We start from the raw sequence: 12,082 nt of genomic DNA, 5'->3' as shown, positions 1-12,082 counted from the left end.
AAACCTAGACCTTGGCACGTCTCTGTCATTGGCAGCCCAAGGCCATAACTGTGAAATGTCGCTTGCCAACGAGGTCAGGCTATGTGTGAGGCTGCAGCAGCAGCTCCCTGCTTGTCACCAGCATCTACTGCTTGTCACCAGGCGGGATCCGGGTTCCTGCTGATTTGGAACCCAGACTGCAGTTCTCCTGGAAAACTGATTGGGAAATAACTCTTGCATTGGACGCCCCCAAGACTGCATGGCTAAAACTACAGTCCAGATCAGGGCCGTCTAGGGCAGTAAGGAACAGGGCAACCCTCGGGTTGCACCCAGTACAGTGTGTACCGGCCAGTTCTTTAGGTGGTTCATAAACTGCAGGAAAGGGGGGTCTGTAGTCCGATGGGTTTGTGTCAGCCTGGATTGAACAGCCTTCTGCAGGGCCAGAGTGAGAACGTTAAAGGGTGGAGCCTGCAGTGTATCAGTGCCGTCCTGTGTCGCTGCTCCCCAAACCCAAATGGGGATAATGAGGCAGTTTCCCAGACTTATTTTGCCACAAAATCCTTTTCCCCCCACAGAGTGCTCTGTGGGCATGGAGTTCAACAGAATACACTGTGGCCTGGAGCTCAGCGTCTTCGGGTGAGGAGGCCTTGGAGGCTCCGGCGGGTTCACTGGGGGCCCAGAGCGACGCCTCTCTCGCCCGCAGCGGACCGTGGTTCCCCATCTGCAGAGCGGGGCCCCGTCCAAGGCCTGCTGGCAAGAATGAGCCACTGGCTTCGATGGAGCCCATTTGCACAAGGTTATTAAGATTCCACCATCTCAGGGTCATCAGGCTGATGGGGCGGTTTGTTATAATTTCCTCAGTAGTGATTTGTTTCTGAAGGTGGTGGAGAAGGCTGAAGATGGTCTAACTTGATTAGGTAAGAATAACTGCGGACAGAGGGGGCAAGAAAACCACCACCCACATCCATGTGCACAAACAAAACTGTGGCCACAGTACGCTCAGCCAAGTCACAACATAAACGCAGCTCCTGAAAGCCCCTCCTCGCAGTCTGCGAGTTACCTTTGACAGTCACAGAGATGGTGGTGTTCTCTCCCACCAGGTAGCCGCAGGGCAGGAGCTCGGGCGTCTCGGAGGTGTTGCTGCGCTGGACTTCCCCGATGCTGTAGCCGAGAACACTATCCGAATTGAGCCCCAGCTGGCTCACTGGGTCGACGTGAATGATGTATTCCTGGAAAAAATAAAATGAAGACGCCATCAAAGATGTGGCTAGAAATCTGCCCATGACTCATGTGTTCACTGAGTGATTTACAATCATCTCCTCTCAGCTGCAGCCTGAGCTGAAATCGAGCTGAGGAACGAGGGGGGAAGAACTGACGTTCTTCCATGGGGAAGGTGCCTCGTGGTCACAGGCTCCTTAACACACAGATTTACTTGGTTAGTGGTGTGTGTGTGGTGTAGCTTTTGGGGGTGGGCAGGGGCTGGGGAGGAACTCTAACAAGATTGTGAACGTTTAGTCTGGGTCAACCGAGCAGGGAAAAGCTAGGCAGCTTTTCCCGAGTTCAGCTGAAGTGTTGGAGACATGGGGACCTGTGAATGGTGCTGGAAAATTCATGAGAAAGTAATTCTGGTAAGAGATCTCTGCACCGGCCCTTCTTTGACCTCAGAGCAAAGGCCATGCTGACGACAAAGGGAAAGACCCAGGGCTGCTGCAGGAAAGCAGCTCCCGGAGCTTTAAACAGGAAAACGTGTTCCAAATTTGGGAAGAGTTCCCTCTTTATGTCAGTGAACTTGGAACGAAGGGCCATGGGCTATGAGGTAGCCAGACAAAGGTCAAGGTGGAACCCGAATAACAGACCTCTACCACCTTTAATGCTCCCATCTCCTCACATGGGACCACCCACAGGTTCTTCCCAGCCCAACCGCTGTCTCTAATCCAAGGAGGTCCGACTGCCCAGCAGCAGAGATAAGGTTTCAGCCGGAGCAGCAGGGGCGGTCTGCCCATAGCCCTGAACGTCACCTGCCTACCCGCATGTCTACAGGTGGCCTGTGAAGACGATGAGTGATCTCTGGTCAGAGAACAGAATGTCCTGTGTGACGTCGCCTGAATCCAGATGCTGGAAGAGACTGGAGTGTACTAGTTAAGTCACAAGTCAGGCCAATTCAACTAGACCAACACGGTCTGGTTTCAGATTCCTGATTTTGGGGTAAGTGACCCAATATGAGGCCTTACCTTCTTCACCTTTCAATGGGAAAACAATAGAACCTTCCTCACAGGCCCAACAATAAACTTGGAGTCAGGTGAAGCGCAAAAAACATGGGCCATCAGTACTGCTCAGGGGTATGATTAACGAACACCTATGGCTGCGGACTCACTTCAGGACAATAGAAAGAAGGGCTCCGGAAGCTTCCTTGAAGCCGCCTTGCATTTCAAGGCTCACTGCAGCGCTCATTAGTTACTTCTCCTGTAGCAAACCCCACTCCAGTGAAGTAATTAGAACAAACACAAAAATAACTATGCCAACATCCTCGACACTGGCCACTGGCCAGATGTGTGACCTGTAGCACAAATGACAGAATGGAGCGCTGGCCAGGACGTGGGCACGTCCATCAAACCCTCGAAATAAAGAATGGCAATCTGATGTTGCAGCCCCAGCCAAGGGGCACAATGCATACTCCAAAGCAGAGGCAACTGTGCGTGATTCCGAGGTGAAGGCAGAATGTGGGTGTGAGCAGTTCACTGTCGGACCTTCCTAAGATGGCTCGATGCTGGAGAAAGGACTCACTGGCTCACCAGCCACGGGCAGCTGGGAACAGTGTGGCCAATCAGTGGTCTGCACTTAACATCCCTCTTCTGATCATCTGAGTGCCAGGGCACAAGTCCCAGCAACGTAAGGAGTGGGAGAGGGGACAGGCCTGCGAGATGACGGGTTCCGGACACACACCACCCTCCCCTCCCTCAGCCCACGCCCCTGCTTCAGGTGGACTGGCCCGACCGTCTCCTCAAAACACTTACTTTGAACAGCCGTCTAACCACCCCATCGAGCACGTCCCACTTGGTCTTGCCACTAACTCCAATGCAGCCAATAAGGAAGAGGTGTGGTCTGGAATCCTAAGGGTAAGGAAATGCATGCAGGTAAAAAACAGGTGGATCTTTTCCGACCCAGCTTAGCAAGGACTTAGATTGTCCCAGCATGTCACCAGTGGCTTGACAGGGGAATAAAAGTGCTATTTGTTTCAATATCAGATATAACTTAGACTGAATGCAGCAGTCTTAAAAACTTTCTCTGCGCCGCTGCTAAAACAGCAATCTGTGAGATAGGAAGTGAGAATCTCCTTTCTGGAATCTAGAACCTTCCACTAAGTGCATACCTCGTACAGTGCACAGATCATATCCCTTACCTGGAATGCTCTGCCCTCTCCTGTCTGCCATTTAGTCTTTTCCAAACCACTTACAAACTCACCTCTTCCAGGAAGGCTTCAATGATTAACTCACCAGGCTCAGAGCTCACGTTGCCAGATGGTTCTGTGCACAACTTACATAATGACATATTCTCTGTTGTTTATTTTTAGGTATGTGTCTTATTTGTACATTGTCTTCTTGTTAGATCTTAAACTCCTTCAGGATAGAAGATGTTTCTATTTTTTTCTTTCTTAAAATAACATTTATTGCTTTTCTTCTCATTTAAAGTTAAAACACGCTCACTTAAGAACCTCATAAAACTCTGGGAATTTTACAGAAAAGTAATCTTTTTTATCTCTGCTCACAGGGCTCTGCACAGTGGGCTCACTAATTAAACTGATTAAAGAGAAGCGAACAGGACGTTCCATTCTGTTGGAATGGAATGGGTTTTAAAGTATCTGACATGCTCATAGGGACACAGACTTAGGCACGTGGTGGGGGGCTGGGAGGGAGCGTCAGGCAGTCGGGCGAAACCGGCAGAGGAAAGAGCGGCAGTCTGCAGTGGGACAAGGGGGCCGTACCGCTTGCTTGGTAACTTCGAGTGAGCGAAGTTCAGGGCTTTGGTTTCTCAATTGTACAATGGAGATAATACCAACCGGTCAACCAACCTCATCTGGATTCTGTGGTGATTCAGAACCTTCCCGTTTTTAAAAAGTGACTCCTAAACTTTTGTAAAATGTCTGTTCATGCTGGTAGTCGCCGGAATAAAACATGCTCACAGGCATCACCTGCGTTCACTGTAAGAGTGAATGCCCCTCCGATGGGCCACTGCTCTACCAGCCAGGCCCTGAAAGTGCAGCTCCTTGTCCGGTCTTCCTGGCAGGAATAAAATTCTGGGCCCAGCCCCTTCGGTGAGACTGGAGAGCCAGCCACAGGGTGCAAACCCTGGCAAGACGGGTCTGCCGCACACACTTTGTGTTGGTGGGTACTAGGGGCTCCCTAGCTCTCGGAGGCTGCAACAGCCATGTTGGCTGGAATGCTGAGGACAAACAAAAAACTGAAAGGGACCTCACAGGGACTGATGAAGCCTTGTCCCACTTATTGGTAAGATGAGATGGTCCTTCACAGCATCATTTGGGTTTAATCAATGACTGAAAACCAACTTTGATGTTCAATACCTACTTCTACCTCTAAATAGTTCCTGCTGGCGCTATGGCCTCTGAGATTCTGGAAGAGAACAGAAACTGCTCGGAAAACTCAGGTTCCCCTCCCCAGCCTTGGCGAGCCAGGGCGTCCCACCGGTTTCCCTTCAAGCCAAGTGCGTGCTGCCTGGACTTGGCCACCTCAGCCCCTCAGTGTCTTCTCCACGGGCAGCCTCTGGCAGCTGGATACACTGGTGCTTATTTCGGAACCTTGTGTATTGTACTGAATGCACTTAGCTGCCTTGGATGTGCTTTGGGCGCACATTAAACTTAGAAAAGCCACTGCCGGGTGACGTCAGCGTGTAAGTGAACGCAGGGCCATGTTTACGACTCTTCATTAGACTTTCCAAACACGGGAGAGAGGGAGGGGCTAGTTGCTCCCTTTAACCGTGCCGAAATGCTGCTGGGGATTACTGTGAGTTAAGGAACACTTTAGGAGTATTTCCACCTCGCTTTAGGCACCAAGGTTATAGATACAGGATTCGATGAAGAAATCACTAAGCTAGGTCGTTCTACCTGGGGAAGGGACAGGCAGAGCAGGGCAAGGGGTCCAACTAACCTCCTTCCACTTCATTTCCTCCTGAAAGCTGACAACTATCTTAACATGCCTGCCTCCTTCCTTCCGAGCCGAGCATTCACCAGTGTCATCCAGCAACATGTCTGCGAATGGAAAACATCAACAGCCTTAGGCACATGGGAAAGCAAAGCCGGCTTCCTGACACCCCCGCTGCCCGTTGGCGCAGCAGCGGGACAAACCAGGTGTCGGGGTGCGGGGGAGAGGGGGTGGCCGGGCGGGGAGAGGGCAGAATGGAGAACAAAACCACAGAAACCAACAGTGGACCAACCAAGGAACCAGCAGGCTGACGATGTACCTTGCCAAATGGAAGTGCGAGGGAGAGACTCAACCAAAATAGCAACAGCAGCATCATGGATAAGAAATCAAAGCGTCAGCCTCGACACGCTTACAAAGGAAACCTAGACCACGTTCGCTTGCTACTGCGCCAGCCTGGAATCCAGCCTGGAGGCAGGAGGGTCCCTGACCAAGCCGTTGCCCCAGGTGGGCCCTGCTGCCGTGGGGTTTGGATGCAGCCTTCAGCTTGCAGGTCAGCCTCGTAAAATGGATCAAACAGAACTCAGCATGGTGGGCAAGGGGATCCGAGCTCATGGCCTGGAGAATTCGTGGTGCCGGAGCAAAGCATGACAGCGGTCTAACGGCCGGGCTCATGTCAGTAGCAGACACACACCCACACACACTCACACGCCCCAAGTGCACACACACCTGTTACTTCCCCATTTGATCTGCTCATCTGCTTATCTTGGGGCTCTGGCTCAGAGACCCAGCGCCAGCCGTGGGTACTGTCCCGCCCCCAGCCCCGTGCGGCCACTCACCCAGGCTGGTGGACTCGGTGAGGTTCAGGCTGTGCTGGGAGAGCCCCAAGGACTGCCTCGGGGAGGCGGAGAGGGACACCTGGGAGGGTGCCCGGCTGCAGCCACTGCCCTGGGACTCCGACTTTAGCCGGTCGTTCTCAGCTTTCAGCTTCTCTATTTCACTCTGTGCAGAGGAAGAGAGAAGCTCTGTTACTGGGTGGACATAACGTGAACGAGCCTTTTCTGGAGGAGGGATCCAGAAGCCCCCGAAGGGAGTCGGTGGGTAGCCCAGCGGAGGCGGGGCAAGTCACACCATTGGAGAGACGCAACGGTGTTTGCTGTCTGTGGTCTGTCTGGCAGGGGGTGGTCCACCCTTCCCAAGAGCTGGCCTTTGAAAGGGTCTCAGAAATGCTTCCCAGAGGCTAAGTGGCAAGTGAACGGGAGTCTCATCTAAGCGGACTGAGCAACCCCGGGTCTGCCGGGTTTCTTTACTGCAGGGCTTCTCGGACCCCTTCATGAGCTGCTGTGTGCTGTGAATCTGAGAGGGGCAGGGAGGGGGCAGCCTCCCCCAAACGTGTCTGACCAGGAAGCTGTTCTTTCAGAGTCTCTCACTGAAGGAGTGTTCCGCAGAAGCTCCTTTGGGAAATGCTGCTCTCAGGGAAGTCAAATTTAGAACTCACAGAAGTCTTTCATTCTACGAGTACTTATAAAGAACCTACTATGTGCTGAGTACTGGTGCTATATCCAGAGAAAGGAATGCAGAAAATAGCTCAGCAGACCCAAATGCCTTCAATCTAGGGCAGAGGGTTTGAGGGGCTGTAAGGACAGATCTGTAGAGATTCAGGTGAGGGCCCCAACTTCCAGCTGCAGGACTTGGAAAGGCTTCCCAGAGGAAGCAGCACGAGGCTGCGCCTTAAGGGAAGGGTCCTTGTAGATGTGCGGAAAGGCACCTGGGGGAGGAACACTATGGAACAGATTCCAGGGCATGTGAAGGGCACAGTCGGTGGCTCCTGCTGGCCAGTGAGAAGAGTCTGGAAAGTGGAAAAGAATCTGGAAAGCTGGGGTGGTGGAGGGGGATTAAGAGTGAAAAGGATCCTGTAGAAGGCCGGGTGAAGGAGCCTGCGACACATGCAAGGAGCAACAGCAGAGACACTGGAACTCTTGCATGAAGGAGGAACACGGTTACTCTACACTTTTAAAAGGCTGCTCTTTGGGTAGTATGGGGGAGGCCCTGACAAGAGAAAAAGGCTGGGAGAGCAGAGGGCTGCCACCAGGTTCGGGTGCAGCCTTGGGGTGTGGCAGGGAGCAGCCATCTACCTGCCAAGCCGTCCCCGGCCTGCCTTGGGCTTCTTCACCGGCACCCCGGGGCTCTCACCTGCATCCGGTTCATGGCCTCCCGGAGCTGGTCGAGCTGATGCGCAGAGCTCAGGGCTTCCAGGCGGATGTCCGTCAGCTTCATCTCCTTGTCTCTCAGCTCGTTCCGGAGCTGCATGACCGTCTCGGCCTCACTATCCATGCACTCTGAAATTCTGGGGAAAGGAATGTTACTGACAAAGGCAGCTCTGAGTTCATGTCCTTTCAGGCCTCCACTGACCAATGGTCCGTGTCCATCATCAGGTTTGTTCAGCAGCAACCCTGTATAACCAGCTGCCCCCTGCTTCCTGGAGGTGCTACTATCAAAAGCACCTGAAATTCACAGATTTTGTGGCTTTCTACACTCTACCTTTGTGGAGACCTGGCAATCGGGATGGTTTTGTTGTGAGCCTTTTAGCAGAACTCCAATAATCTAAGGATAAACAGAGCCAGAAAAGGGAGTAGTAACCTTGGGAGTCTGACCCCCCCATGCCTCCCACCGCCAATATGTACACAGCTGGGCCCCCGTAATGATACCACATGGCCCCTGGGATCTAAAACCACTCAGAGAAACGAGGTCAACTGTCTGTTTTAAAGATTAAATAGTCCAGGGTCAGGCAGCTGAGGGGGTGATTTTTATAGGCTGTAAAAAAGAAAACAACCTAAAGACGGGGTGGAAGGAGTTAGTCCTGTTAGTCACTAAAACCCACTCCCCTAAGTGTCTAGAGAGTGACGTTCTTTCATTCCCCTAACGTGAAAAACTGCTTAAAAGCTCATGGCAAGGAAGAGAAAGATCTCAGGTAGTTAAAGAGCAGAGCGGATGACCCGGCATGGAAGCCAAAGTTTGGGGTTTTTTAAATTGATTTTTTTTGGGGGGGAGGGAGAAAGAAACATTGATTTGTTGTTCCATTTATTTATGCATTCATTGGTTACTTCTTGTATGTGTCCTGACCGGGGATCGAACCTGCAACCTTGGCATAGTAGGACTATGCTGTAACTAACTGACCTACCCGGCCAGGGCAAGAAGCCAAAGTTCTATCTGAAACGTATGCAGCAGTGTGGCTGGTTGTCTTTCTTTCCCAGCTGTACTCCCGGAGCAAGGAGACAGTGGGACCCTGCTGAGTCCTTCTTTCTTACGAGGTGGTCCTTCTAGGCTGGGTTCCTGACCTGATTTGGTGGTGCTTGCTCTTCAGATACCTGGCAACTTAGCCCAGAGCGGAAGATCATAAAGGTCATGAGAAACTGTAATGTTAAATAGATGGTTCTACTAAAAACAAGTTCTGTTGATTTCTAAGATCACAGAATATGAAGTGAGGGGTGATCCAGAATAGAAAGTGTTGACTTTCTTGGACTAAAGGAAAAAAAAGAAGAAACAAGTGAAACAAACAACCCCAAGTTCATAAGGTTACAAAGCTGAAGCCGATTATCTCCAAAAGGCACGGAGAGTGTGTGGTTTCTGCAGAAATAATCACGCGACCCCGTTCTATAAAACCCAAGTGCTGGATGTGGGGCCAAGCAAAACCTGACTTGTAAGACTGGGTGGGGGTGTGGAAATGTTAATTGCCAAAGAAAAACCATTTATCATTGTTAAAAGACATGCAACTGTATTTCAGGGGCAGAATGGCGAGAAGAAAATTCAACACCTGAATGGCCAAATCTTTTTGTTGCTATTTTCTTGACCTACACCTAAACTATTTGAGTTGAGAGATACAGAGAGTAAAAACCTTCTCCTATTGTTAAGAGTTTTCAGCAGCCAAGGAAACCTCTCTGCTTCAAAACCTTCTGAAACCTCTAGGGGACTCCTGAAAAATGTAATTATTCCCATTTCATACCTCTGAAGAACTCAGGCCAACAGATTTGGGACTAAAAGGGCTAGAGAGACAGAAAGATCTTTAGAATTCAGATCACCCCTTTACCCCTTACCTCTGCTTTGAATAGCCAGGGTTTGTAAGGCTTAACTATGGTCATGCTTTTTTTTTTGTGTGTGTGTGTGGGAGTTTTGCAGGGGGAGCTTGGAAAAAACTGGTTCTTGAGAAGACTATAGTTTCCCGAATTAAATGGAGTATAAAGTCTGAACTCTATTCCAGTGTGACACTCTGGTCTTAGCGCAACCATGCCCCGCCCAGATCTGAAAGCTCCAATCCTCTGCAGAGAGCAGCTGGCCTCGATTCACACTGTGTCATTCAGGTCCGTCTGTGCCCCACCGCAAGGCACTTTGCTCCAGTACCTTTTCCCTAGAAATCTTTCTCAGCAAGGGACACACAGACTCCCCAGTACCCACCCACTTTGCGGAATATAGTGCATGGGTAACTCTGCAAAGCTTGGGCAATGATTCTACAAAGGGACTCAAACCAGAATGAAGCAAGTCTGTGCTAGGAGTAACTGCAGGAGGCCCTCCTGACTACCCCCGCCCCCTGCCACGTGGGCCAGGTCTCAGAAATAAACTGCCCCACAGGAGGGCTGCCCTGCAACGGAGATGATGTTGAAACAAGGCCTTCTGCAGCAGCTCCAAGAGTCAGCCCCTAACTCCACTGCCCACGGCAGACCCTTCCCCCTCGGTTCAATCCCACACTTGACTTCTGTGATGTCACTGATTCCAGGTCACGCCCTGCACTCAGCAGGCACTCAGAAGTTCACTTTATGGACTATTTACTAAAGCAACTACATGCGTATCTTTTCCATTCAGTCCCTAAAACGTTATTCCAGCACACTCCCGCCGCCTTGTCCAGAAGGCAGGGCTGGTGACATACCTAATTTTAAATGCCTCGGGTGTGGGAAACATTGCCTTCCCACAGCGCCATTCCTTTCGCCCACCGGGTGGGGCCTTTTCTAAGTCCAGACTCCTCTGTCTTTGGTTTCTCCTTTGAACTTTCTCTCACATGTAGGTTTGCACATTCTTACAAATGCTTCGAGGTTGGGAAGAGGCATTTGCTCTCTGCCCACCCTTTGGAAAAGTAAACCAAACACAAACTTTTCCACTGTGCATGGACCCTGTGGAATGTCCGGAAGGCACTGGAGAGCCAAGAGTCTGCCCCGCCCAACCCTGTGGGGAAAGTGGTTTGGAGGGAGAGGTCTCGAGATGGTCGCTGGAGCCCTGGATGGCCGAGTACATCATCGCTTCTCTCTTCATCCCACATGGCCAGCCACCCAGAGGACTGGGCCCGGTCCACATTCCTCCAAACAGGGTCTTCTCTCTGCTTCTGGGTTCCCTCCCACCTCCCTGGCTGCCCCACTGTCTCCTCCTCAAATAGCAGAATGTCCCAGAGCTCAGGCCTTGCCTCTCTGGCTCTCCTCTGTCTCCATTCAACCTCTGGGAGGACCCCTCTAGCTTCCCAGCTTTCAATACCAACGATAAGCCCACGTCTCCCAACTCTGTACCTCCACACACTCTAGGCTGGCTGGTGCCTCCATGTGAATGTCTCCTGGGCGCCTCAAATGTCACATTGTGCTTTCAACTTTTCTTCCAGAATATATCCCAAATCCACTCAGGACAACCGCCACTCACTCATTCCATTCAATATTTGAATGTCTGCAAAACCAACAGTAGCTACCTCCATGGAACTTAGACTGTATGTAGATTTTTGGGTGGTGGTGGTAGACAAAGAAAAATATACATGATTTCGATATTTGCAATGGTAATAAATGAAATGGGAGGGAGCAGAGGGGACGGTAGGGTGTGTGGGGCGGTGGAGGGGGTGTTGTTTTTTTGCATGATGCACAGGCAAAGCCTTACTAACTACGTAACACAGAGCAGGAACACCTGCAGGAATGAGTGTCTTGGGAAAAAGTGTTCCAGCAGAGGGCAAAGGCTAGAGGAGAGTTCAAAGAAAAGGAAGTGGGCCAGAGAAGGGTGGATGAGGGGGGTGACTGGCCTCACCTGTCACAGAATAACACAGAGCTCTGGGTGGGCACTGAGGTCCAGTCCTCAGTGCTCCTTTCCCAGCCCCTGCTCAGGTTTTACCCTCGCCTGTAATGCAAGTGCATGGCTCTGCGGCCACCCTCTTTCCAGGTGCTGCCCGAGGGAAGAGGAGCTACTAATCTAAGTGAAATGAAGGCCCCAGAAGGCCGTGCTTCACTGGTGGGTGGGGTCGCTAAAAAGTCAGGTGCTCTCTCTCCTCTTCCTCTTCCTGTCTTCCATGGGGTCTGTGCAGCTGGTGTGCTACAAAGACCTGGCCGATCCTCTCGCCCTCATTCCCTGCACCCACTGCGTAAGCTGGCCTTGGGACCCTTGTGTAGCTGTCGTCTTTAGCAGGCTGGTTGGCTGGGGGAGGGGACCTGGCCTCCTGAAATGAAGGAGGCCAGAAGAGGAGGAAGGAAGCCCTTCACACACGGTATCTGACTTGGCCCTCAGCAGACTTCAGTGAGGTAGATGTAATGAATCCCATTTCCACCAATGAGGAATCCGAGGTATCCACAGCCACCCCACTCCCTTGTCTCCCTCTGGCTCAGTGGCCATGAGAAGCCCAGGCACAGTGGCCCTCCCCTCCCAGGCGCTGTCTGCGGGATAACTGTCCTGGTCTCTAAAGGGAGTCAGCCTCAGGGGGCAGGGTCAATCTTTCCCACTGCTGTAGGAAGCCAGTCGTGCCACCTTCTAAAAGTTGACACCTGGGTCCTCACCAGGGTCTATCCCAAGCCATTCCCGACATGTCCTTGCCCTTAGAATCTGGGCCTTACGTAGTTAGAAGGGGCACAGGATGTTTTCAGATGGAGAATGACCAGCGGGTGCTCAGTGGGAATCGTGGGCGGCTGGCTGGGCAAGAGCAGATGACTCGCCCCGTC

General features: G+C 51.7%; 1 protein-coding gene across 2 annotated transcripts in view; it reads right to left on the bottom strand.

Moving 5' to 3' along the window:
• The window catches only part of NAV2 (neuron navigator 2), a 362,959-nt gene that overhangs the window by 18,683 nt on the left and 332,194 nt on the right, over positions 1-12,082 (bottom strand). For both annotated transcript variants that reach the window (XM_053673061.1, XM_037150498.2), the window contains 5 exons: positions 7,326-7,479; positions 5,972-6,134; positions 5,142-5,242; positions 2,994-3,089; positions 1,040-1,208 (listed from right to left, as the gene is read on the bottom strand). In XM_053673061.1, coding sequence (XP_053529036.1) covers positions 1,040-1,208; positions 2,994-3,089; positions 5,142-5,242; positions 5,972-6,134; positions 7,326-7,479 — 683 coding nt within the window. The remainder of the gene's footprint in view (positions 1-1,039; positions 1,209-2,993; positions 3,090-5,141; positions 5,243-5,971; positions 6,135-7,325; positions 7,480-12,082) is intronic.

This window comes from Artibeus jamaicensis, unplaced genomic scaffold (genome assembly GCF_021234435.1).
Source record: "Artibeus jamaicensis isolate MK-2021 breed Jamaican fruit bat unplaced genomic scaffold, CSHL_Jam_final contig_797, whole genome shotgun sequence".
Taxonomy (NCBI): domain Eukaryota; kingdom Metazoa; phylum Chordata; class Mammalia; order Chiroptera; family Phyllostomidae; genus Artibeus; species Artibeus jamaicensis.
This window is presented reverse-complemented; position numbering and strand designations above follow the sequence as displayed.